Here is a 27263-nt window from a genome sequence, read left to right as displayed (position 1 = left end):
ATATTCCCCTAGAACTGAAATAGTGAAAAACTGAATCCAGAGAGAAACTTAAACCAACCTTTTTTATTCAATTATTGAAGTAATCTAGAAAAAGTGAAGCATTACAACGTAACTGGTATTTCTGAACATGTATTGGTCTACACTGGGTAGGTCTAGGAAGGCACTTGGAAGACCCAACAAGCATGAACAGATCAATTCTAGCATATTCTTCTAATATAAATACTAAAAGACATGCATGGAGGCAGTGGTGAAAACACAGAATCATCCTCTGGAAAATCTTCGATGCCTGTGCCACATCCCATCCCTGTTCTGCAGGATTTTGGAGCACACACAGTCTCTGTCTTCAGGGCTGTTTGTTTAGACCCAGCAATTTACTGCATCCACAGCTTCCCACAGGCACTTAATTCTTATTTTTGGATAAAAAGACCTCTTGGTCAGATTGTCAAAACTATGAAAAATGAATCCATTCTTCTTCCAATAAAATAAAACATTGGAGTAAAAAAAAGCTACATTTTAAATCTTGCATTTAAGAGTTTGAGTCATGGCTTGAGCTTCCCAGGACCTTTTTTTTTTTTTTTTTTTGGTGATATCTCAACATTTTCCATTTGGTAAAAAAATACAGTAGTAAAGTCTTGAGGTATAACTATAAAAAATACTTGAAAATCTTTTGCAGGAAAGCAGGGCACGTCATCATAGGCCTTGGTGAGGGACTTCTGCCCCCTTGTATGCAGTGACAGTTCTCTGGGTCTGAAATTCCTCTGGGTGCAAAGGTCCTTGTTTCCTCGAAAATGGAGTTACTATTTCCTGGCTGTGGGGAGAAATTGAGTTTTTTTTAGTGTGCCAGGCACCCAGTAGCCATCAGAACTCACAGGGGATGGGGTTTGGGTGGGTTTTTATTTTACCTCCAGGGCAGTAGGGATAAACTGCTGTGATTCCATAGAGGTGGGATCGCTGCTCTGGAAGATACTCATCAGTGAAGGAGCCAGTTTCTTTATTTACAGCTATCACCCCATCCCTGGTCAAAAAAAAAGGAAAAATTGTTTTATTCACCTACAAAACTGGAGGTTTTTCCCCTACTTATATGTGTTTAACAGCAAGCTTGGTCTGAACACCTGCAGGACAAGTGGAAAGAAATTTTCCCTGTCAAATCCTCCTCCAGCTCAGCCAGTGCATTTCTCTGTGGTGATGCAGCCACAGAAAAGAGCCTTCCAAGGAGAGATTATCTCCCTGAGAGTCTCCTTAAGTGTTTGTTGGAACCTCAGATTGGATGGGAGTTGTGAGAGTTTCCAGCTGGAGCGGGGAGAGAGGCGAGCTCCTGATGCTGGGGCAAAGGGAATGCCTGAGGACAGGATCTTTCCTTGGACCTCATCTACATCCAGAGGCTTCAGCCAAGTTTCAGTTTATAAAAAAAACCCCAAACCACTGTTTCTATCCCTCCCAGGGAGCTGGGCTTGTGTTTAAACAACTGAGATTTACAGGCGGGTGCTGCTGAAGCCACGCTCAGAGACCCAGGAGAGCTCTGGGGAGGCTCCAGGATTTAGGAACAGGCTGGAATTGCTCTCAGGGAAGGGAGCTGAGCATTCCCAGGCATGCAGGGGTTGGTTTTTCCCTGCTCACCGTCTCCAGTCGGTGTGGTAGAAGTGGTTGGCGTAGCTGACGATGCTGAAGGGGTAGTTGAGGTTGCTCTGGATGACGCGCCGGCCGCTGCCGTCTGGGAATGTGCATTCCAGGTGCTTGGTGCCTGTTCCAACACAAAATATTCCCCATCCCACTGGAAATGCCACACCAAAGATGTTCTCTGTATTTCACAAGGATCACAGACCCCCCAACAATCCCACCCTGAGCATCCCTGGCAGCTCCTGGAGCTCTGGGAGCCTCAGGGCTGTGCCCATCCCCTGGGGAGCCTGGGCAGTGCCAGCACCTCTGGGGAAAGAACATTTTCCTGATTTATTACATTTTGAAACAGCTTTTCAGCCTAAAGATGTAAAATTGTAAAATTCAGGGTTGGAAAAACTCCCCAAGACCAAGCCCAGCCATTCCCAGCACTGCCAAGGCCACCACTGCTCCATGTCCCCACATGCCACATCCCCACGGCTTTTAAATCCCTCCAGGGACAAGAACTCCACCACTGCCCTGAGCAACAGCATTTTCCATGAAGAAATAATTCCTAAAATCCAATCTAAACCTCGGCTGGTGCAACTCTGGAGCCCAGAGGTAGCACTGGGCTGAAGACATGCAGGATTTTCCCTCAGTGTGACCTTCTCTGATCCATCCTTGGGGACATTACCTGCGTCTGCCCAGCACAGCAGCTTGGAGAAGGGGTCAAAAGTCAGGCCATTGGGCAAACCAATGTCTGAGTGCACCAGAACCCTCCTGTTGGCTCCATTGACAGTGGAAGTTTCGATTTTGGGAGCTTCACGATTCCAGTCCGTCCAGTAAAGGTTGCTTGGGAAATAATGCACAAACAGGGCACACAACAGTAAGGAGTGGTGGGAGGTTATCCTGCTTCTTGCCAGGAGCAGGGCCTGGTTTTTCCCTTATCAGTGCCTGAACCATCTTTATTTTATTAGGAAAAAAACATCTCAGAGCAAAGCAGAACAATATTACAGATGTTTATGACCCAAACTCCTGCAGGCAGCAGCTCCTCAACAAGGGCGAGTCTGAGGAGCAGAACATTTTGTATCCCAACAGCACCCTGGAGGCACAGCTTTTCAAAATAACCTACATCCTGATACTGAAACAGCACTTTGAGCCAAATCTCAATTATTCAATAGAAAGAGGTGTGGGAATCCAGAGCTTCCCTCTGGCTGCCCTGGGACCCTGGCAGGGGTCAGGAACGCCCCTGGACAGAGCCCCCAGAGACACTGGCTGTGATCTCTGTCCATGGAAAAGAGTTTTCAATCTTACAGGATCAATTACAAGCTCTGAGTGTTTGATATCAGTAATAATTAAGTGTGGCACGGGTGCAAAAGTAAAATTTTAGGTTTCTAGATTAGGGGTCCAAAGGGGACAAGATGGAGGAAATTGGGTGTGCCTTGTCCTTTTTCTCCTTCTTCATGCCCTCCATGTTTCACTGTGGTGTTGGCATTTTTCTGTTGGTTCAGGCTGGGGACACACTGTCCAACGTAGGTGACAGATATTGGCACGTTATTGTACATCCAGCACAGGTAGTTTGTGGTATTTAATGTTTGTACCATCCCACTGAGGGCAGAGCCCCACACGCTGCCCTGCAGGACAGAGCTGCGGCAGGGCAGCAGAACATGTTAGAGATAAACAGAATAAACAACCTTGAAACAGCACAGACCAATTATGGCTTCTGCTTTGGCAGCGGGGCAGAAAGACAGAGACTTTTACAATCTGGGAATCAGCAATACCTCAGATTCCGACAAGAGGGGCTGGGGAGCAGAGCCAATCCCTCCTACAGGACGTGCAGGTCAGGCTGGAGCTGAGTTCTGCACCTCACAAAGCCCAAACCCAAAATCCCGGCGGGGTTTTGGTGCTCACCCTCGGACGGGGTCGACGGCGATGGCGCGGGGGTTGACGAGCTCGCTGTGGAAGAGCACGCGGCGCTCGGAGCCGTCCAGCCGGGCCCGCTCGATCCTGTCCAGCCCGCTGTCCGTCCAGAACATGGCCCGGCGCAGGTGGTCCACGGCCAGACCCTCGGGGCTGATCAACCCTGCTGGGACATGGCCACGCTGGGGAAACGCTGCTCCGGGACCCCTCAGGCAACCCCAGCCCAAAGGTGAAGGTGGTGATGCCTTAAACTTCTCTATTTTCCGTGTATTTGTAATCCTGTAATTCTTTAGTGTGTAACTCTGAGCTGCTGCTTCCCCATTTTGGGCAGACACAGCAATTCCTCTCCAGGCCTGGCAATCAAGGACACCTCACTGCCTCAGGGCCCAGAAATGTGAACAAAAGTGAGTTGGGGGCAGCAAACTTGGGGTAAGTTACTTCATTAGTTGAAGCTGTAATTAAAAGATTAACCCCCAATATGCAAATGGATCAAACTTAGAAAAGTGTGAGAACACGTCAATTTTTGAGTTTAGCCCCTTCAAAATGTACCTAAAGGCCCTTCCATATATATAACCAAAAAATGTGAACAAAAGTGAGTTGGGGGCAGCAAACTTGGGGTAAGTTACTTCATTACTTGAAGCTGTAATTAAAAGATTAACCCTCAATATGCAAATGGACCAAACTTAGAAAAGTATGAGAACACATCAATTTTTGGGTGTAGCCCCTTCAAAATGTACCTAAAGGCCCTTCCATATATACAACTACACTTTTTATTCTCTTAATTTTGTCTGGCCTTTGTTGCTATGTAGGCATCCATGGGAGGAGCCCAGAGCTACGATGGGAAGAGCAGGATGTGGCTTTGGGCAGGTGACAATGGGGACGGGAGCACCAAAGGTGAAGGTGGTGATGTCTTCAATTTTTATATTTTCCATGTATTTGTAATTCTGTAATTCTTCAGTGTGTAACTCTGAGCTGCTGCTTCCCCATTTTGGGCAGACACAGCAATTCCTCTCCAGGCCTGGCAGTCAAGGACACCTCACTGCCTCAGGCCCCCAGAAATGTGAACAAAAGTGAATTGGGGGCAGCAAATTTGGGGTAAATTACTTCATTACTTGAAGCTGTAATTAAAAGATTAACCCCCAATATGCAAATGGACCAAACTTAGAAAAGTGTGAGAACATGTCAATTTTTGGGTGTAGCCCCTTCAAAATGTACCTGAAGGCCCTTCCATAAATATAACCACTTTTTAATCTCTTAATTTTGTCTGGCCTTTGTTGCTATGTAGGCATCCATGGGAGGAGCCCTGAGACAGAGTGAAAATTTAATGAGGTAGAAATCTATTTGGATTTAGGTGAAATGTGCTACTTTGAGCTTGCTAACATAAGTGAAATACGCTGTTTAGTCTGGTAACTGCAGCACTAGCAAAACTACCTTAGCAAAAGAGAAAAGAATGCAAATTTCTACACTAAAAAAATAAGAGATAAGAAAGACTCTTCAAACTTTGAAACAGACAGGATAGAGTGACCCAAGAGTTCTTTCTGTGCTTTCTGAAAAAAGCTGAGTATAAGTGTAACTAGCTGTGAGTGTAATGCAAAATCACCAAAATTAATATGCATGACCTATTGTGAAATTCTATGCATATAGAAATTAGTAAAGGTAATAAAAAAAGATTATTATTTCAGCCCGGAGCTGCGATGGGAAGAGCAGATGTGACTTTGGGGAGGTGACACTGGGGACAGGGGCACACCTGAGCTGATGGTGTGGCTTTGGGGAGGTGACACTGGGGATGGGGGCACACCTGAGCTGATGGTGTGGCTTTGGGGAGGTGACAGTGGGGACGGGGGCACACCTGAGCTGATGATGGGGTTCTGGGGAGGTGACACTGGGTACAGGAGCACACCTGAGCTGATGATGGGGTTCTGGGGAGGTGACAGTGGGGACGGGGGCACACCTGAGCTGATGGTGTGGCTTTGGGGAGGTGACACTGGGGATGGGGACACACCTGAGCTGATGAGGGTCTCTGGCTCGGAGCCTGGCTCCAGCCCCGCCCGGCTGATGGTCCGGCCGGCCACATCAGTCCAGTAGATCATCCTCTCCCGGCAGTCGTAGTCAATCCCCACCACGATGGAGCCCTGCCAGGGTCAGGAGAGGGACATGGGCTGAGATCCTGCCCAGGAGGCTCATGGAGAAACCTCAGCCCATCAGCCAGCACTGCCTGGGACACGCTGCAAGGGGGGAATGACACTCAGATCCCATTTCCACAGCAAAACCCTGCTCTGTTCCCACTGTGCCCCCCAGGCTGAATCCCTCAGCTGAGGATTTTAGGCCAGCTGGTGCAGGCTCACGCCCACATCCAGATGGATTTGAACCCTTTGCCTGAAGCAGAGGGGGCTCCAAGAGCAAAGCCAGCCCGGGGAATGACCTTCAGGATGGGGAGAGGGAATACTTGGCAAGGTCCTTCACTTCCCCGGGGTGCAGGGAGGGTCCTGGCCCAGATTTCAGCGTTCCTCTGCCTCGCTCTGGCCTGGCTGGAGAGGCACATGGCCACGCTCCAAGGGAAGTCCAGGGAAGGAAAAAGGCCAGCCCTGCAGCTGGAAGACCAGGCTGAGAGCAACCCTGGAGAGCTCTGGCAGCACCTGAGCTCCTTCCCTTCATGAGCAGTCCCAGGTCTGGGACCTGTCTCTCTGCTGGGGATGGCTGGAGGGAGGTAAAAATAGAATCCATACAATCCCAGACTGGTTTGGGTTGGAAAGGACCTTAAAGATCATTCATCTCCACCCCTTCTATGGGCAGGGACACTTTCCACTATCCCAGGCTGCTCCAACCAGGTCTTGGACACTTCCAGCGATGGGGCAGCCACAGCTTCTGTGGGCACCCTGTGCCAGGGCCTGCCCACCCCCCAGTCAATAATTTCATCCCAATATCCCATCTAACTCTTCCCTTTGTCATTGGGAAGCCATCATCCCTTCCCCAAAGTGCCACCAAGGCATCCAGCACGGCCAATGTCCCCCTCAAACCCCGACAAGTGCTGTCCCAATCTCCCTGGGTGCTCCTGCACCCCGTCCCCACCCCAAGGATACCGTACATGCAGGGAGAGCAGGGTCTTGGCCGCCTCCTTGTGCAGCCGGGTGCCGTTCAGGGGCAGGTATCCGATCTGCTGGCCCTGGGCGTAGAGCAGGAACGTCCCCGTGGCCGGTGGGGACACGTCGGGCCGGGGCTCGGGCCGGACGCTGGGCGGGGCGACGCTGGGCAGACCTGGCATGTCGGAAGGGACGGAGATGCTCAGGTGGCGTTGTCCCCTGGGCTCCACGCCCGCAGCGGGGCGCGGTGCCCGCGCTGGCGGTGCCCAGGGTGGCTTTGGGGCGCCGGGCTCTTACAGGGCGGGGTGGTGCCGGGCTCGGAGCGCGTCCCCGGGATCTCCCTGCCGCTCTGCTCCACGCACCAGCAGTAGCCGCTGTCCCCGTGGCACTGCAGCGGGGTGAAGTCCCCGCTGGGGTCACACTGGGGCACGTACTGGTCCCCGCGGGGGCTGCCGCCGTAGTGCTCCAGCAAACTCTGCCGCCAGCGCTCGCACATGCTGGGGGGCCGCTCTGTGGGCTCTGGCACGGGAGGGTGACAGTCACCACTCTATTGGGGCACTCAGGGCTTTGCAGAGCCCTGCGTCCCCCTCTCCCTGCTGGCCGTGCCCCCACGCTGATGCTGCCCCGGGCACTGACCTGGGCTCCCGCAGCGTGGGGGGGTGGTGCCCGGTGCTGTCCGGGTGCCGGCGATCTCCTGCCCGGCGCTGTCCACGCACCAGCAGTGCCCGGAGCTGCTGTGGCACTGCAGGGGCCGGTACCGGCCCTGCTCGTCGCACTGGGGCACGTGGCCATCACCCACGGGTGACGGTCCTGGTGGCACCTCCCGCGGGTACATCCGTGCGTGCTCGCAGGGCGTCAGCTGCTGGATGGACTCTGCCGGCGGTAAACGTCCCCACCCCGGGCTCAGGGGGTGCCACCGGCTCCCCCAGAGCCACTTGGCACCACTTCTCCCATCTTCCAGCATCCCTTGGTCTGGGGCAGGGGCCAGGCCTGCCCCTCTCCAGCCCCCTTCACCCCCACAGCCGTTCCCTCCATCATGAGTTGACACAGGAGGTGGCCCAATGGCCACAGCCACTGTAACCCCACGGGCCAGGGCACCCTAAACACTCAGGAGCCCCGTGACGCCACTTGACAGCACCCTGCCCTCAGTGAAGCCCTAGGAGGGTGCTTGGGCAGAGGGTCACAGAGTCACAGAATCCTTAGGGTTGGAAGGGACCTCTGGAGATCCTCCAGTCCAACCTCCCTGCCAAGGCAGGGTCACCTGGAGGAGGTGACATAGGAATGTGTCCAGGTGGGTTTGGAATATCTCCAGATATGGAGACTCCACACTCCCCTTGGGCAGCTCTTCCAGGGCTCTGCCACCCTCAGCGTTAGGAAATTCTTCCTCATGCTGAGGTGAACTTTTTCATTTGGGGCTGTTTAGTTTATGGGTGCCCTCCACTGTCCCCACGCTCCTGGCAGCTGGACCCAAGTGAGAAGCCATCGGGACACCAACCAGACGCCCAAGGAGCCAACCCTGCTCCTGTCACCCCCGGGGGGTGTCACTGACCTGGGCTCCCACAGCGTGGGGGGGTGGTCCCCGGCGCCGTGCGGGTGCCGGCGATCTCCTGCCCGGCGGCGTCCACGCACCAGCAGTGCCCGGAGCTGCCGTGGCACTGCAGGGGCCGGTACCGGCCCTGCTCGTCGCACTGGGGCGCGTGGCCGTCGCCCAGGGGTGGCACCTCCCGCGGGTACATCCGCTCGTGCTGGCAGGGCGTGAGGCGCTGCGGGTTCCCTTCCGCCGCTGGAAAGCCGGGAAAGGGGAGAGTGAGGCTGGGGAAGCTGTGCCAGGCGCAGAGGGCACGGGGCTGAGCGGGCACCTCACCGTACGTGCACTGGAAGCCGTCGCCCGCGTAGCCGGGCCGGCAGCGGCAGGAGAAGGAGCCCGGGGTGTTGTAGCAGACGGCGGCCGGGTGACACGGGCTTTCGGCACACTCATCCACGTCTGCAGGGGGAATATGGGATCAGTGGGGACAGGGACACCCCGACAGCTGCGGTGTGGGGTCCCTCCCGTGCCCACCTTACCGGAGCAGTGGATGCCATCGCCGGAGTAGCCGGGGAGGCACTCGCAGGTGGCGCGGCCGTCACCGCGGGACAGGCACCGCGCCCGGTCCCCCGGAGCGCAGGGGTGCCGCCCGTCCTCGCAGGGGTCACCCGCCGGTGCCAGCGCTGTGGGGACAGGGGAGGGGTGGTCAGGGCACGTCCATGGGGCACGGGAGTCGGGGACACCCCAGCTGGGGTCAGCACTTACGCACACACGCCTGCCCGTCCCCCGCCGGCCCGTACCCGCCGCGGCACTCGCAGCGGTAACTGCCCGGCACATTCCGGCACTCGGAGAAGGGCCCGCACTGGCTCAGGCCCTCAGCACACTCGTCCACATCTGGGGAAAGGAGGAGACACCAGGTGTTGCCCTGATTCTTAAGATTTTCTAAAGCCTTCTGAGTTTGCATTCTTGTAGAGAACTGTCTCACACAACTTTCTGTAAACAAGCTATTGTTTTGCATTCCTTCACAGAGGCAGAGAAATTTGATGTACTGTAGTTTGTCCAATGTCGTTGGAGAGGTGGCACGTTCACCCCCCAATCCACTGTCACCTTTGGAAAAGTATAAATGCTGGAGTCAGAAAATAAACTTCCTTTTTTTCACCTTTGCAATGGCAGCGGCTCACGTCATGTTTTCACATGTCCTATAGTGACACCAGGCACCCCAATGGTGGTGGGACACCCCCATTTTCAGGGTCTGGCTGCTCGTGGTCTGACAGGGAATATCCTGCCCCACGCTGCCCATCCCATGTCTGTCACTGAACTTAATAAACTATGGAATTAACTTTCTAATCAGCTCAAAACAGAAGGGAAAAAAAACAAGATCGCTTTGGGTGTATAGTTTTGACAAAGAAGCATTTGTTCAAGGCACACCAATATTCTCAATTATTTGTGGTTTAAAACTTGGTTTCCTTCTCCTTAAATTAAGTGATCAGATGGGTCTCTTAAACTGGAATTTTAGGAGAAGGAAACTTGTTCCTTATTGAAAGGCAGGATCCTTGAATTCCTCACCAGCATCACTGCGCAGTGCAGCTCACTGGCACTGGGCAGCTTCTTGTGGAAAGGGCTCTAAAATTGGAAGATAAATTTGCAATGCTGAGTTTGGAGTGTCAGGAAAGCAACAACAAAGCTGGCTGGATTTATGAAATGCAGGAATTATTTTTCCATTGGTTTTGCTCTTTTTTACCCTCCTTTTTTTTGTCTGCTCCTGGAGCGCTTCCCCAAGGAGCTCCATCACCCTGCCTCAGTTTCCCCCATGACATCCCCGTGCTTGGGGAAGCTCTGTGGGTGCTGTGACATCCCAAATACTGGTGCCCATTTTGGTGCCTGATGGGGCACAGATCCAGCAGCTCCCCCCAGCCCCGCTGACCTCGGCAGCCGTGTCCATCTGGGCGGTAGCCGGTGGCACACTCGCACGTGTACTCTGTGCCCACGCCGGGCTGGCAGCGCGCCGGTGCCTGGCACGTGTGGGAGCCATCCTGGCACGGGCTCACCCCGGGATTCGCGGCATCGCCTGCGGGCACACAGGGATGTTGGGGGGAATAAAACTGGCACACAGATTGGCAGCCGGGGCGGGTGCTGGTGCTCACCTCGTGCCGGGCCGATGCGGGCGGCCAGGGCGTAGCGCAGGACGTGCTCGTGGCTGTCGAAGAGGGCGAAGGCGCGCGCCACCGAGAGCCGCTGCCGCGCCGGCGGCCGCGAGTGCGGGCACCCCGAGAAGGTGATGTTCTGGCGCAGGCGGTAGGACACAGTCCGGTTGGCGGTGCCCGCGGCCACCACGTATTCCCGCTGGCCCGAGGATGTCACGGCTGCGGGATGGCACGGAGAACGCCGTGGGATGTGGGAGAAACGGTGTCAGCATCCATGTGGCTGGGATGTTCTCGGGCATTCAGGGGTGGTGTGTGAGGAACTGAAGGTAGGTGAGCACAGGTCTTACCTGAGCTGGAGTAGGAGTAGAGTTCCTCGTAGGGAGTGATGTGGACGGTGACGTTCTCTGGCAGGAATGGCACCTCACCCTGGATGTGTGTCCTGAGGTTTAAATAATTGTCCGGCCCCAGGCCCTCGGCTGTCTGAGTGACCTGGACCGTCTCCCCTCCGGGGTAAAACGTCACCTCCAGGCTCTGGGTGAATTCAGCACCTGGGCAGGAGAAGGGAACGGTCACCATTTGTAGGAACACCCCCCAAAGCATCCTTCCCGTGGGGGACCACAGCGAGAGGCGAGCACCAGCTGAGACAGGGATTGGAGAAACCCCAGAGCTGCCCTGAACCCCTGACCACCCTGGCAGCGATGGCACCTCCCAAACCCCCGCTCAGCTCACCGGTGATGCTGAAGCCGTTCTCAGAGCCGGGCTCCTCCAGGGCGAAGAGCCACGCGAAGAGCCCCCCGACGGGCAGCAGGGGCAGCAGGGCGCGGGCAGCGGGCTGGGGCACCCCGCTGATGGCCGTGTAGGCTCTGCCGTCGCTGCCCACGATGTAGGCGTGCAGGTCCACGTCCTGGAAGCCGACGGACGCCCGTCCCACCCTCAGGCTCCCGCTCACCTTCCCGTTGAGGCGATGCACGGCCCCTGGAGGGGGAGATGGGCACTCCTGGCAGCGGCCACCCAGGCACGGGCTGCCCATCCCCACTGCCCGCCCCACGTACCTTCAGGCAGGCACTGCCGCCCGTTCCCGTAGAAGGTGGCCCGGCAGTGGCAGCAGAAGCCGGCGGCGTAGTCGGTGCAGAAGGCGTGAGGGGAGCATTGCCCGTGGTGCTGGGCACACGTCTCCTTGCTGGCTGCGCTGTAGGTGAACACTGGGGACAAAGGGAAACGCTTGGGGACACCATGACAAAGCCACCCTTCACAGGGGTGGGTGCTTTGCCTTCTCGGCCCTAAAAGCACCGCCTGGAAACGAGCCAGCTGGCAGTGGCGGTTCCCAGGAGAGTCACCCGGGATGCAGAGGGGTGGTGGAGGCCTTGGAACCTGTTGCCTGATTTCAGGCGGATCTGACAGAGGGCACGAGATCAAATTCCTGACGGTATTTTTGGGAGACAGTTGGCTGGGGACGGGGCTCTGCTCCCCCCGGGCACGTGGCACGGCGGCTCCACAGCTGGCTCGGTGGCGGGGAGGGTGGCCAAGCCAATTTGGGGACCTGTCCCCTGAGCTTCCCACCCCATCCCCTGCTCCAGCAGCGGGATGGGGCCAAGAGGAGGAGCTGCAAGGGCAGCTTGGGACGGGGTGAACTTCCAGCCTTTTTTAGGGAGCCACCCCCACTCGGTCACTGTCCCCACTGGGTCATTGTCCCCACTGGGCCACCGCAGTGGCCGCTCACCGTCGGGGTTGAAATGCACGTCCTCCTCCACGCCCACGCCGTGCTGGCCCGAGCTGTAGGAGGAGGGGTTGGCAGAGAAGCTCTGCCCGGTGCCACCGTCCCCCCTGGGCTGCAGCCAGCGGCTCCGCTCCTGCGTGTCCCTCCTCCCGGGGACAAAGCCCAGGAGCACCGGGCTGTGGGATCCGTGGCTGGGACGCTGGGCCATGGATGTGTGGCTGGAGACAGGGTGGGGGTGGCCGGTGGTGCCAGGGTTGGGGTGCTCAGCAGGAGCAGCTCCCTCGCCACCCCCCGGCTCCACGTGCTCCGTGCTGCCCACGTGGAAAACCCACACGCCAGGGATGCCCGTGTTGCTCTCCCTGTGGACACAGCACACATGAACATCGTCACAGCCATGCCGGAAAAGCCACCCCAAAAGACAGCATCACCCCTCCAGGACCCCAGTACATCTCCTGTGCATGTGGGGCTGCGCCCCTGATGCAGCCCAGCACCCCAAGGTCACTCCCCAAATTTTTCCAGGCTCTAAAAGGCTCCAGGGCTGGGAGAAGGTGACCCTGCTCCCCCTGCCCACACCCACAGCCCCCCAGGTTCCAGTCACCTCTCCAGGTTCCTCAGAGCCTGCTCGCTGCTGGCCAGGCTGTGGAAGAGCCCGTCCCTCTTCGGGTCATCGCTGTCCCCCCAGCTGAAGCCCACCCGGGCTGGCAGCTCCAGCTGGACGTTGTAGGACTCCTTGGGTCGTGTCCCCAGGAACTGGAGGCCACCGTCGGGGTAGAGGAAGATGGTGTAGGTGTCCTCATCGTTGTAGGCTATGACTGCCTGGAAGGTGTTGAGCTGCCAAAGGGAGAGAGGATGGAGGGATGGATGGATGATGGATGGATGGATGGATGGATGGATGGATGATGGATGGATGGATGATGGATGGATGGATGGATGATGGATGATGGATGGATGATGGATGATGGATGATGGATGATGGATGATGGATGGATGGATGATGGATGGATGGATGGATGGATGGATGGATGATGGATGGATGGATGGATGGATGGATGGATGGATGGATGGATGATGGATGGAGGGATGGATGGAGGATGGATGGATGATGGATGGATGATGGATGGATGGATGGATGGATGGATGGATGGATGGATGGATGGATGGATGATGGATGGATGATGGATGATGGATGGAGGGATGGATGGATGGATGGATGGATGGATGGATGATGGATGGATGATGGATGGATGGATGGATGGATGGATGATGGATGGATGGATGATGGATGGATGATGGATGGATGATGGATGGATGATGGAGGATGGATGGATGGATGGATGGATGGATGGATGGATGGATGGATGGATGATGGATGGATGATGGATGGATGATGGATGGATGATGGAGGATGGATGGATGATGGATGGATGATGGATGATGGATGGAGGGATGGATGGATGGATGGATGGATGGATGGATGGATGATGGATGGATGATGGATGGATGGATGGATGGATGGATGGATGGATGGATGATGGATGGATGATGGATGGATGGATGATGGATGGATGATGGATGGATGATGGATGGATGATGGAGGATGGATGGATGATGGATGGATGATGGATGATGGATGGAGGGATGGATGGATGGATGGATGGATGGATGGATGATGGATGGATGGATGATGGATGGATGATGGATGGATGATGGATGGATGATGGAGGATGGATGGATGGATGGATGGATGATGGATGGATGGATGGATGGATGGATGATGGATGGATGGATGATGGATGGATGGATGGATGGATGATGGATGGATGGATGATGGATGGATGGATGATGGATGGATGATAGATGATGGATGGATGGATGGATGGATGGATGGATGATGGATGATGGATTGATGGATGGATGGATGGATGGATGGATGATGGATGGATGGATGATGGATGGATGGATGGATGGATGGATGATGGATGGATGGATGGATGGATGATAGATAGATGGATGGATGATGGATGGATGGATGATGGATGGATGGATGGATGGATGATGGATGATGGATGGATGGATGGATGATGGATGGATGGATGGATGGATGGATGGATGGATGGATGGATGATGGATGATGGATGGATGGATGGATGGATGGATGGATGGATGATGGATGGATGATGGGTGATGGATGGATGGATGGATGGATGGATGGATGGATGGATGATGGATGGATGGATGATGGATGGATGGATGGATGGATGGATGATGGATGGATGGACGGATGGATGGATGGATGGATGGATGGATGATGGATGGATGGATGGATGGATGGATGGATGGATGATGGATGGATGGACGGATGGATGGATGGATGGATGGATGGTTGATGGATAATGGATGGATGGATGATGGATGGATGGATGGATGGATTGATGATGGATGATGGATGGATGATGGATGGATGGATGATGGATGGATGGATGACGGATGGATGGATGATGAAGGGATGGATGGATGGATGGATGGATTGATGATGGATGATGGATGGATGATGGATGGATGGATGATGGATGGATGGATGGACGGATGGATGGATGGATGGCACGGAGGGGCAGGAGCACAGCAGAGGAGTGAAGGAAGGGGAGCAGGGGTGTGAGAGGCAGCCCCACACACACCACAGGGCATGCAAAAGGGCCCTCCAACAGAGAGCAGCTCCATGGAGACAGATGGGAGAGCTGGGAGTGCTCACCTGGAGAGGAGAAGCTCCAGGGAGAGCTCAGAGCCCCTTGCAGGGCCTGAAGGGGCTCCAGGAGAGCTGGAGAGGGACTGGGGACAAGGGATGGAGGGACAGGACACAGGGAATGGCTCCCACTGCCAGAGGGCAGGGATGGATGGGATACTGGTAAAAAATTCTTCCCTGTGAGGCTGGTGAGGCCCTGGCACAGGATGCCCAGAGCAGCTGTGGCTGCCCCTGGATCCCTGGGAGTGTCCAAGGCCAGGCTGGACAGGGCTTGGAGCAGCCTGGGACAGTGGGAGGTGTCCCTGCCCATGGCAGGGGTGGGACTGGATGGGCTTTAAGGTCCCTTCCAACCCAAACCATTCCATGATCAGCCTGCACAGATCTCCTGGGGAAGAGCAGGAGCTGGGGCTGCTCATGCCCAGCCAAACCCTGAGTGCCACATCCTGGGAAGATGCTCAGCATCCTCCTAGGAGCCCATGGCACAGCCTGGCCACTCCCTCAGTGCAAGGGTGCCCCAAGAGCATCCCTGGCCAGGTAACCTCTGCACTAGGAGCCCCTCACTCCTGTCCTCCCACTGACACCCCCCTGCTCCATCCCATCAGCACCAGAGGAAAACCCACACCCCTCCCCGCTCATCCCTGAGAACAATTTTAGCTCGGTTTCCTCCGGAAAAAACATCCCTGTGCTCCCAGCTTCCCATACATCCCGCTATAGGCAGGCAGCCCTGCCAGCCTTGGGGCCGTGCCAGGCAGCACCACCGTGGCCCCAACCCCGGGACGAGCCACCCGACAGCACACACGCTCCAAAAACACCGAGGAACCCACCCCACACTGCTCCTGCTCCTCCTGCTCCAGGCAGGGAGCTGCAGCCCTTCCTTCCCACCCAGCCGCTGGAAGCAGAGCCAAGGAAAAGCGATTGAATTCCCAGTTTCACCCCCGGAGCAGCGGGAGGGAGGCTGGGGGCTCCCCCCTCTCCACCCCCCCAGCACCAACCCTGATTTTGGGGCGCAGGGCCCCCGGGAGCATCGCTGGATTTCCTGGCAGCCCCGCGGGATATAAAGAGCCTTGTTGTGCCTGTCACACACTCGGGCATTCAGAGACCCCGAAAAGGCGGCCAAAAAGCTGGAGGGGGGTGGAATGACCCCCCCACCCCTCCCCCCGGGGCTGGATTCCTCCCCCACGCAGCCAAAGCACAGCAGCAGCTGCAGGACTCGCTCTGCCTTGGGCTGGGTGGCCAGGGGGGACACGCTGGGTGACATCCATGTGCTGGCACGGTGGGATGAAGGGAAGGAGAGGGGGAAGTCCCCAGCAAAGAGCTGCAAAGGGCAAATTCCAGCCCAAAAGGGCAAGTTTTGCTCCTACAGAAGCAGACTCAGCCTTGTCCCCTTCTGCAGCCCGGGAAAACATCACTGCAGGGACCAGGAGCATGTCCCAAGGAGCTGGGGGGGACACGGCACTGCCAGACCCCCCACCCAGGCAGGACCCCCAAAGAGGGGCTCTGGGGGTCCTCTGCTCCCCATCTCAACCCACTTTTCTACTTTAGGGGCTCAAAAGGGATTAGCCATGTCCTTCCAGGGCAGGGGAAAGGCTTTGGAGTCAGTCCTGGCTCTGAGCAGCAGGAGGGCAGCGTTTCCATAAACACCACATTTGGTCAGGGAAAGGAAAAAAAAAAAAAAAGGTGGTGTTTGGGGAGATTTTTAGCAGTTTTGGCGAAGGGGGAACTCGGCAAAGCACAGGCACAAGCTGCATTTCAGGAGCTTTTCCTGGAGCTCCTTGTTTCCAAACAAGACCGGTTTCATTTCAAGCCAAACTTCTCAGAGGAGGAAAAAAACCACAACGGGGAAGAGAAAAGAAGAGGAGGCCGCGTTTTCGATGGCCATGAGGTCGCTGTGAGGCCCCTGATGGCATCTCTTCAGCTGTTTTCCCAACTTTTAAATGAGAGGAAAAAATGTGCCTTGTCTCCTTCCAAACCTCAGCTTCTTGCCTTGCTTGGCTTCCCCCTCGGCAACGTGCCACCGAAGGGCCCCGGAGTGGGGGGACGGCTCCTGGTGGTCCTTGAGGACCTGGTGGCTGCTGCTGGGCTTTGGGGGGGAGCCCATCACCCATCAGCCAGCTCTGGGTGTCCATCACCAGAGTTTTCCTCGTGCAGCTCATCCTTTCTAGTGCAGCTGGTGGAGCATGGCTGTCACCTCCTCGGCACGTCATCAGCCTGATGTGACAGCTCATGACCCGGGACAGGCAGTGCTGGAGGTCCACCCACGCAGGAGCTTTATCAGCCTTGTGGGTGGAGAGCACAGGTCAGCCCCCGAGCTGGCAGACCACCTATGAGCTTGTTTTCCAGGCACAACATCAGCCCACGGTGGAAATTCCAAAGCCGGTTGCTCACCAGCAGCGCAATCGGCACAGGGGCAGAAGGAAGGACCAGCCCCGAGCCACCAGTAAAGGTCAGGAGCACAATGGGTGACCCAAAGCTGCCCCCAGCCACCCTCTGCCCTGCAAAGCCAGAGCTACCAGCACTGGAAAGCTTTGTCTGAAAAGAGTCAGAGCCATGCAATGGTTTGGGTTTGAAGGGATCTTAAAACTCATCCCATCCCACCCCCTGCCATGGCAGGGACACAGAACTGTCCCAGGTTCTGCCAAGCCAATGTCCAATCTGGCCTTGGACACTCCCAATCATCCAGGGGCAGCCTCAGTTTCTCTGGGCACCCCGTGCCAGGGCCTGCCCACCCTCACAACCAGGAATTGATTCCTAACGTGTGATCCAAGCAATGTGAAGCCATTCTCCCTTGTCCTGTCACTCCGTGTCCTTTCAAGCACCTTCAGCCACGAAGGCAACCTCTAAACCTCTTCTGGCCAACAACCCCACCACTGCCACAGCTCTGACCAGAGGGGGAAAGCTCCACGCTCCTCCTGGTGCTCACCCAAGGATGGATGGATGGATGGAGCCACCATCCAGCTGCTCAGGAAGAAAAGACCCAGCGCTTTGGGTACCACACAAGAGAAACTCATCCTCCCGTGACACGCAGGATGGGCATCCAAGCTCAGCCCTTCGGCCTCACCTTCGTGGAGGGCTCGGTGTCCTGGGAGAGCTCCTGGTAGGCGCCCACCTCCTCCCAGGTGGCAATGAAGGCATTGGTGGGCACGAAGGCGCCAGCAGAGCGGGGAAACCCGGCCCGGATGTATCCCACAGCCTGGTCCAGCACGTCCCGAGAGTCATCCTGCCGATAGTAGATGTTCCCTCTGTCCCCGGAGGTGTCCAGGTCGGCCAGGAAGGGGGCGACCACTGGGAAGTCTGTGGGGAAATCGTCATCCACGTACTGGGTCTCCCTGGGGAAATCCTGGGTGGAGATGACCCCGTTGGTCCCCACCTGCAGGGAGAGGCGGTGCAGGGCGCTCAGGAGCTGCAGAGGTGCCACCACCGCTGGTCCCCTTGCCCTGTCCCCCCCTTTTTCGGTGCAGGGGGGCTGAGAGCCCCGAGGCCGCGTGGCCCCATCCGGCCGGGCAGAAAACAAAGACCTCGGGCTCCTGCAGCCCCCAGGGAGCTGCGGCTCGGGGGCCGCCCCAGCTGCAGCCGCTGCTGGCGGGGGAACAGCTGCGGAGGAGAGAGGAGAAAGCGCTCTTGTTCCTCCGAAGGGCAGGAGACCGCGGGAAAGGGGGAAATGATGGATGGATGGATGGATGGATGGATGGATGGATGGATGGATGGATGGATGGATGGATGATGGATGGATGGAACACGTGCGGTGCGACAGCGAAGGTGCACATGGAGGGGCAGGGAGGAGGCGTAAAGTCAGGGGAGGAAGGATGGAAAGACGGAGGGGTGAAAAGCATGGAGGGATGGTGGGACAGAAGGATGGAGAGAAGCAAAGCGGGAAGATGGAGAGAGACAAGGCTGGAATGAGGGAGGGACAGAGGGTGGAGAGATGGACGGAGTGAAGATGGAGGGACAGAGGGAGATGATGGAGAGGAGGAAGCAGGGCAGGGAGTAAGAGCGGCCGGGGGGAAGGAGGGCAGGAAAGGAGAAGGGAACAGCGAGCGGGGACTCACGTAGAGGCGGCGGGCGGCGCGGCCGTAGAGGCGGAGGGCGCGGCGGAGCAGCAGCCCCGGGGAACTCTCGTCGTCTCCGGGCCGGAGCCGGGCATCGCCGCGGGCCGGGCCGTGCGGGAGCAGCCCCGGGCGGGGCAGGGCTGTCCCCACCGCCAGCACCGCCGCCAGCACCGCCGCCAGCGCCCGCATCCCGCCGGCGGCCACGGGAGCTCCCGACGGTGCCGAGCGGAGCAGCGGAGCAGCGGAGCCGAGCGGAGCCGCACGGACCGGACGGGGCGACCCCGGCCCCGCGGGGCGGGACGGGGAGTAGCCCGAGGGGTGTGGCCAAGCAGCGGCCGTCCCCTCCTGGGCCAATCAGATTTTACCCAAAATCCGTCCAGAGTTGAGGCGCCCCCCCCCGGTACCGGCATCCCGGGGGGAGCGGGGTACCACCCGAGGGGACATCCCGGCAAGGAGAGCGGGATCCCCTCTTGGTGCCCCGCGGCCCCGGAGCCCCCCAGCCCCACCCCCGCCCCGCCGGGGTCGGGGCCGGGGTCGCGGGAGGCTCCGGCCGCTCCCCGCTCGCCCCCTCGGATGCTGCTCCCTGGAGCCGGGAAGAAACGTGACTCCTGATGCCCAGGGGAGCCGCGGGGGGAGGAGGCGACAGCCCCCGGCCAAAATCTGTCCCAGCTCAGCTGGCAGCGGTCAGCGAGCGGCCCCCACGCACGCAGGGCCGGGCGCGGGGTCAGCGCTGTTTATCCTTTCTCTGTCCCTTCATCCATCATCTCCAGCACTGCAGTGCCCGATGGATCGAGAATTCCCCGCCTTTCCATCATCTCCAACCCTTCAGTGCCCAATGGACCGAGGAGAATTCCCCATCTTTCCATCATCTCCAGCCCTGCACTGCCTGATGGATGGAGGAGAATTCCCCGTCTTTCCATCATCTCCAACCCTTCAGTGCCTGATGGATCGAGAATTCCCCATCTTTCCATCATCTCCAACCCTGCAGAGCCCGATGGATCGAGGAGAATTCCCCGTTTTTCCATCATCTCCAGCCCGGCAGTGCCCAATGGATCGAGAATTCCCCGTCTTTCCATCATCTCCAGCCTGGCAGTGCCCGATGGATCAAGAATTCCCCGTCTTTCCATCATCTCCAACCCTTCAGTGCCCAATGGATCGAGGAGAATTCCCCATCTTTCCATCATCTCCAACCCTTCAGTGCCCAATGGATCGAGGAGAATTCCCCGTCTTTCCATCATCTCCAACCCTTCAGTGCCCGATGGATCGAGAATTCTCCGCCTTTCCATCATCTCCAGCCTGGCAGTGCCCGATGGATTGAGGAGAATTCCCCGTCTTTCCATCATCTCCAGCCCTGCAGTGCCCGATGGATCAAGAATTCCCCATCTTTCCATCATCTCCAACCCTTCAGTGCCTGATGGATCGAGAATTCCCCGCCTTTCCATCATCTCCAACCCCTCAGTGCCCGATGGATCGAGGAGAATTCCCCGTCTTTGTGTCGGGGGTCGGGGTGGGAGCACCCGCAGTGGTGGAGGGGAGGAAGAGCTCAAATCCCGACAGCTGCGCTCCATGAGTGCTCCTGGAAATCCGGGCTGGGAGCAGCCAAAAGCTCTGCTGCAGCTTCCTGGAGCCTTTTCCCCTTCCCTGGCCTGGAGACTGCATCTGTCCCCAGGCACAGCCATGCCCGAGGAATGCCAGATAAGGAGGAGGGAAGTGTCAAACCGCTGTAGGCTGTCGAGAGAAATAAATCAGGGACACATTCATGGAATTCCCGACAGGAATCCTCACGCTGGAAGCAGCTGGGCACCCTCCACCCTGTCTTGTCACTGTGATCCCTGTCCCCTCCGTCCTAGCAGAGTGCAACCCACTGCATCCTGCTCACCCTGGAAAGCAGCTCCCACTGCTGCTGGGATTGAGCTGGTTTGGAAGTCTGGAGTGTCACCAGGGCCACATCTGGAGCAGCCCCTTGGCTGCAGGCAGCTGGCTGGCTCCAGCCCCTGGGAGGAGTCCTTTGCCTGGCCATGGAAAACCATTAGGACTTTGAGCGGGGTCCAGGCCAGCTGGACACGATCCGCAGCCTTTGAGGAGCTTCCCGTGCCAAAATGTGGCTTTTCTTTGGAGCTCAAACACCTCCGTGGCTCTCCGGGGAAAGTGGGAGCTGCAGGGGGCCAGCAGCTCCTCTGCCTGGTGAGATCCCAGCTGGGATGTCGCTCCCATGGGGAATGGTGGCACTTGGTGGCACCTCGGAGGTGGCAGTGGGCAGAGGGGGCAGGAAAGGGGGGAGGGAAAGAGAGGGAAGCCTTGCTGCTCCGTGAGATCTTTGAAAAACCAAACCACGGGCCCTAAGAATCCTCTGGACAGGGAAGGAGGAGCTGCCAGGCTTCCTACAGTCTTTAGGATGCTAAAAAGTGAATTTTCCCAACTCCCTGAGCCAGACTGGCACCAGTCAGCTACAGAAAATTGGCAGCTGGAAGAGCTGGAGTCCTGGCCTGGCTTTGGGAGCGGAGTCCTGCTGGCATCCCTGTGGCTTTGGGAGAAACTGGGAGCCTGAGTGGGGTTGGGAGCAGGGACTGGGATGAGGAAGAGGATGGAGGCAAGAAATGGGATGAGGATCGTGATGTGGATGGGGAGATGGGAATGGGACTGAGACAGGGATGGACACTGGGATGGGGACAGGAACAGGGATAAAGAGGAGACAAGGATGGGGATGGGGATAAGGATAGGCAATAGGGAATGAAGAGGAAGGTGAGGAAAAGGGTAAGCGTGGGGATGTGGATGGGCATAGGAATAGGTTTTGGGATGTATATGGAATTGGGTATAGGGATAGGGATGGGGCTGAGGATGAGAATGAAGATGGGATTGAGAAAAGGACGAGGCTGGTGACAGGATATGGATGGGGACAGGGACAGGCTGTGCTCGTCCACACCCTGTGCTGGGAAGGGAGGTGGCACAGGGACCCTGTAATCACTTCCATGTGCCTCCGCAGAGCCTCTGGCTGCAGGGGCCATCCCTTCTCTCAGCTTGGGCATCAAAACAATCCAGAGCCATTTCCTGGGAGGCATTTTGGGCAGAAACAGATGTGCTGACAGCATGGAAACGGGGGAAGATCCGGGATGGGGCTGAGGATGGATCTCAGACACTCCCAACTCCCTGTTGGGAAAACCAGGACAAAGCACCACTCACACTCGGGGGGGATCGGCACATCCCGTCCTGTTGAAGGCTCCCTTTGCCCTGGGCTCCCACGAGGAGCAGGAAAAGCAGAGGAATCCCTGGCTCCGAGGCTGCTGAGGCAGGAAATCCTGGCAGCCTCTCCCCGAGCCTGGAATTGCTGAGCCCCTGCAGGGGCAGAGATAAGGGAGGGGGGCAGCAGGAAACCCGCGGCTCTCCCGGGGCAGGCGGGGAAGGAAACGACATTCCCGGTGATGGGAGCGACATTCCCGGTCATGGGAGACATTCCCAGCCATGGCAGTGACATTCCCAGCCATGGGAGTGACATTCCCGGCCATGGGAGCGACATTCCTGGCCATGGCAGTGACATTCCTGGTGATGGCAGCGACGTTCCCGGCGGTGGGAGCGACATTCCCGGCCATGGCAGCGACATTCCTGGTCATGGCAGTGACATTCCCGGTGATGGGAGACATTCCCAGCCATGGGAGCGACATTCCCGTCAATGGCAGCGACATTCCCGGCCATGGCAGCGACATTCCCGGCCATGGCAGTGACATTCCCGGCGGTGGCAGCGACATTCCCGGTCATGGGAGTGACATTCCTGGTGATGGCAGCGACATTCCCGGCCATGGCAGCGACATTCCCGGCGGTGGGAGACATTCCCAGCCATGAGAGCGACATTCCCAGCCATGGGAGCGACATTCCCGGTGATGGCAGCGACATTCCCGGCCATGGGAGAAATTCTAGGTGGGAGGAGATGATGGAGTGGCTTTTTAGCGAACAGAGAAAAATTAGGGAGGTTTTTGGTGGTGCCCCCTGTCTTCAGAGAGGAAGAAGAGAAGAAGATCTCTGTTCTTGGATCCTCGGCCCCAGGGGAAAATGGAGAGAACTGTGGTCTCAAAACTAAAAAACTGAACTGTTGTTTTTCCCCTCTTGGCAGGGCATCCTTAAAAAGAAAAAAAATCCTAAAAGCAGTCTGTCCATCCATGCATTAGTAGTAAGAACACTGTGCATAGAAAGGAGAGGGTCACCATTAGCAAACTTTGTTCTCCAGGCAGTGCCATGTAGTGACATGGAAGCACAGAATGTGGCAGCTGTGTTTCTCAAGAAGTCTGTAGCACAAAAAGGGCTCCTCTCTCCCTCAATAAACTAAAAAACAATTATCTAAAAGGTAGAAACCTGATTTGAGTCCAGGTTGTGTCTCACTGTAGTTTATTAAAAGTAAGTAGTGGGAGGAGGAATGCTTTGGAAGGTTTTCATTTTGATTTTTTGTGAATATTTTTTTCTTTCTTTTTCCTTTTATAGTTGTATAGTAATAATAGCTTAATAAAGTTTTTTTCTTGTTATTAAGCTTAGGCCTACTTTACTCTGTTCTCAATTGCATTTCACAGCATTCAATTGATAGATTGCATTTTCATAAGGACACAAACATTGTGCCAGTGTCAAACCATAACAGAGCGACATTCCCGGCGATGGGAGCGACATTCCGGGTGGTAGGAGCGACATTCCCGGCCATGGGATGCGCCGGGGCCGTTCTGAAACGTAAACTTTAAGGAATTTAGAGATTTTAGAGGAGCTAAGGTTTTAGTTAGAAATAAGCCTTACTAGAGTTAATTAAAATAAATGAGTAGGCCCTGATGAAGTTAAGAGTTAGTAGTTAACTGATAATTGATTGCTGGTCAGCACAATGTTTAGTTAGCTGGGTTTATAATGAAGAATACACAAACTGACAAATAGCCTTTAGGAACATAAGACAATTGTGGCCTCCTCTGTTCTGAAACCAATTGAAGACAAGAAATGGGAGTTCTACCAAGAGTTCATTTGTCATACTTGCATTGAAAAGGTAGAAAGGTCAGAAAGAGGAAGACTTTATTGACTTCCTCATTTTGGGACCCCTCCCCATGAAAGGGACACCGACCCATTTCAAGGGACAAACCACGCATGCTTAATAGCTTTTGGAGTGATTAGCACACGAAGCGGGGAATGGGATGTACCAAAATGATGAATATGTATTTGTATTTTGGGTATTCAATACCTGTATGGATAAAAAGACTCTGTAATCACCTGGAAGGTGTGGTGTGGATTTGGGAGCGATCCCACACACAATAAACACACACTTTCTAACTTTAAACTGTTAGAGAGTTTATGTCTGTCACAGTTGGATATTGGCACTAGATCAATATCCATATTTTTTATTAAATCAGTTCAGTGCTTTGGGATGTTTGCAGGGAAGCAGGGCTGGGATAAGAGCAGGGATTCAGGACTGGCTCAGCAGTGTCCTTTTGCCAGCTGGGTTAGTGGGTCACTGCAATAAAGCTCTTGGAGCATTTCTCCCCCTGTCCAAGGCCAGGGGGTTTGGCAGGAAGGGCCGTGAGCCCGTGCCTTGCACATCCCTGTGCTCCCTGCAGGGAAGGCTCGCAGGGAGAGGCTGTGCACTCCTGGGCTCCCTGGAGCAGCACCAAAAAGGGCTTTGGCCTCATGCCCTAAGAAAAAGAGAAGTCTCAGGTACCTCCCTTATAGAGTCATGGAATGGTTTAGGTTGGAAAAGCCCTCCAAGATCACCCAGCACTGCCAAAGCCACCACCGACCCCTGTCCCCAAGTGCCACATCCACGTGGCTTTTAAATCCCTCCAGGATGTGGAATCCACCACTGCTCTGGGCAGCTGTGCCAGGGCTGGACAAGCCTTTTTTGTGAAGAATTTTTCTCAATATCCAATCCAAACCTCCCCTGGCACCACTTGAGGCTGTTCCCTGGGAGCAGAGCCTGACCCCCCACTTGGTTGCCCTCTCCTTCCATGGAATGATAGGAAGAAAATTCCTCCATCCGTCAAAACTGGAATCTGCTGGATAATACCGGCCAAACGTGACAGCAGCATTTCTGAGAACAAAATAAGATAGAATAAAAGCAGCCCCCATCAGCTGCCCCCTGGCCCAGGAGGGTGGGCACAGCCCTGGTTTGAGCCCAGCCCTCAGGAACCCCCAGCTGGTGCCCCAGTCTCCAGCAGCAGGAAAAGCTCTGAGCCGTGCCAAGGACAAGGGGGGTCTCTGGGTGGCTGTCCCCTTCTGTGGGGTGGCACTGCATCCCTTCAGGCCATCCTGAGGGATTTCTCCATCTCCCTGCCTTCCCTGGGGCTGTTTCCTTTCCTGGGAGCATCCTGAGGGAGCTGAGAGCCGGGCAGGTCCCCCCCAGCGCGGCACAGCGCCCAGCTCGCCACATCTCCATTTTTGGGAACACTTCTCATTCATTTTTGCTCTCAATTCCTTGTCTCAGCTTCGCCTCGTGACTCAGCACCTCCTCGTCCTGGCCTGCTGCAGGGACACGATTCCCAGTGGATCCAGGGATGGGCAAAATTCCCAGTGGATCCAGGGATGGACAAAATTCCCAGTGGATCCAGGGATGGGCAAAATTCCCAGTGGATCCAGGGATGGACAAAATTCCCAGTGGATCCAGGGATGGACACAATTCCCAATGGATCCAGCGATGGGCAAAATTCCCAATGGATCCAGGGATGGACAAAATTCCCAGTGGATCCAGGGATGGACAAAATTCCCAGTGGATCCAGGGATGGACACGATTCCCAATGGATCCAGTGATGGACATGATTCCAAATGGATCCAGGGATGGACACAATTCCCAGTGGATCCAGGGATGGACACAATTCCCAATGGATCCAGCGATGGGCAAAATTCCCAGTGGATCCAGGGATGGACAAAATTCCCAATGGATCCAGCAATGGACAAAATTCCCAATCGATCCAGTGATGGACACGATTCCCAGTGGATCCAGGGATGGACAAAATTCCCAGTTGATCCAGGGATGGACACAATTCCCAGTGGATCCAGGGATGGAAAAAATTCCCAATGGATCCAGCGATGGACAGATTCCCAGTGGATCCAGGGATGGACACGATTCCCAGTGGATCCAGCGATGGACACGATTCCCAGTGGACCCAGGGATGGGCAAAATTCCCAATGGATCCAGGGATGGGCAAAATTCCCAGTGGATCCAGGGATGGACACAATTCCCAATGGATCCAGGGATGGACACAATTCCCAGTGGATCCAGGATTTGCCCAAGGGCAGCCACCCATGCTGCAGGTGATTTCCCACTTGTGACCCAGCCACGCATCATTCAGCTCAGGACATCTCAGGTGTTGTGGGAGAGAGGTTTTCCTTATGGAGAGTTGGAATCATGGGGTCCAGCACACCATGGAAAAACAAGATTTTTATAAAAAGAGGGTTTCTTGGCAACTTGGCTGGAGCAGAAATGTGGGAAAAGGTTTCAGTGTATGGAGAGGAGGAAAACCAAGCTGGATGAGGCTCAGAGCAAGGAAGGTGTCCCTGCCCAGAGCAGGGGGTTGGATTGGGATGAGATTTAAGGTCCCTTCCAACCCAAACCACTCTGGGATTCCAGGATGAAGCTGCTGAATCCTCTCAGCTGGAAAGTGGAGCTGGGATCTCCCAGCACCCCGAGGAGCTGAAGACTCACAGGATGGAAAAACTTTCGGAGCCATCTGAGCCCCAGCCCAAAGAAACACTCCAGGTTTTACAGTGGATTTTAAGACATAAAGGTAAAGTTGGATTTTTTTTTAATCTCTGGGGCTCTCCTTTCTTCCTTCCTTCCTTCCTCTCTCTAAATATTGCTGCAAAGCTGTTTTTACTCCAGCAGCTGCCGGATGAGCGTGAGGAGCCCTGTGAGCCCCCGGCACAGAGCTCGCAGGGAGCTCCCAGCCCTGCCTGGCACTGACTGATTCCTGCTCCCCAACATTCACCACCAGTTCCTTATTTGGTCCAGGCTCCAGCAAATTCCCTGGCAGAGGGGATTGTATCTGCAGGCAGAGCAGCCTGGATGGGTTTGTGCTGGAGCATCCGTCAGGAGGGAGAGGGTTCAGAGCAGGGATAAAATCAGGGTTCAGAGCAGAGATAAAATCAGGGCTCAGAGCAGAGATAAAATCAGGGCTCAGAGCAGAGATAAAATCAGGGTTCAGAGCAGGGATAAAATCAGGGTTCAGAACAGAGATAAAATCAGGGCTCAGAGCAGAGGTAAAATCAGGGTCAGAGCAGAGGTAAAATCAGGGTTCAGAGCAGGGATAAAATCAGGGTTCAGAGCAGGGATAAAATCAGGGTTCAGAGCAGAGATAAAATCAGGGCTCAGAGAAGGGATAAAATCAGGGCTCAGAGCAGAGATAAAATCAGGGCTCAGAGCAGAGATAAAATCAGGGCTCAGAGAAGGGATAAAATCAGGGTTCAGAGCAGGGATAAAATCAGGGTTCAGAGAAGGGATAAAATCAGGGCTCAGAGAAGGGATAAAATCAGGGTTAAGGGCAGGGATA

The 27263-nt window shown here is 55.8% G+C and overlaps 1 protein-coding gene across 2 annotated transcripts; it reads right to left on the bottom strand.

Annotated features, from left to right (window-relative positions):
• Positions 1 to 43: 43 nt before the first annotated feature.
• On the bottom strand, positions 44 to 19068 carry NID2 (nidogen 2). 2 transcript variants are annotated; one of them, XM_041716368.2, is made up of 22 exons: positions 18766 to 19068; positions 17778 to 18086; positions 12578 to 12810; positions 11983 to 12338; positions 11315 to 11464; positions 10992 to 11237; positions 10610 to 10810; positions 10263 to 10481; positions 10043 to 10186; positions 8884 to 9012; positions 8658 to 8801; positions 8458 to 8577; positions 8143 to 8376; positions 7230 to 7466; positions 6891 to 7112; positions 6599 to 6768; positions 5516 to 5645; positions 3505 to 3679; positions 2288 to 2445; positions 1618 to 1741; positions 903 to 1015; positions 44 to 808 (listed from the first exon to the last, which is right to left on the bottom strand). In XM_041716368.2, the coding sequence occupies exons 1-22, from the start codon at positions 18952 to 18954 to the stop codon at positions 798 to 800; spliced, it is 4014 nt and encodes a 1337-aa protein (XP_041572302.2). In that variant the 5' UTR covers positions 18955 to 19068; the 3' UTR covers positions 44 to 797. The 2 variants fall into 2 exon arrangements, with proteins under 2 accessions (XP_041572302.2, XP_041572303.2); XM_041716369.2 differs by having other exon boundaries at positions 3505 to 3676.
• Positions 19069 to 27263: the final 8195 nt, after the last annotated feature.

The sequence above is a fragment of the Taeniopygia guttata genome, chromosome 5 (assembly GCF_048771995.1).
Source record: "Taeniopygia guttata chromosome 5, bTaeGut7.mat, whole genome shotgun sequence".
In the NCBI taxonomy this organism is placed as follows: Eukaryota; Metazoa; Chordata; class Aves; order Passeriformes; family Estrildidae; genus Taeniopygia; species Taeniopygia guttata.
This window is presented reverse-complemented; position numbering and strand designations above follow the sequence as displayed.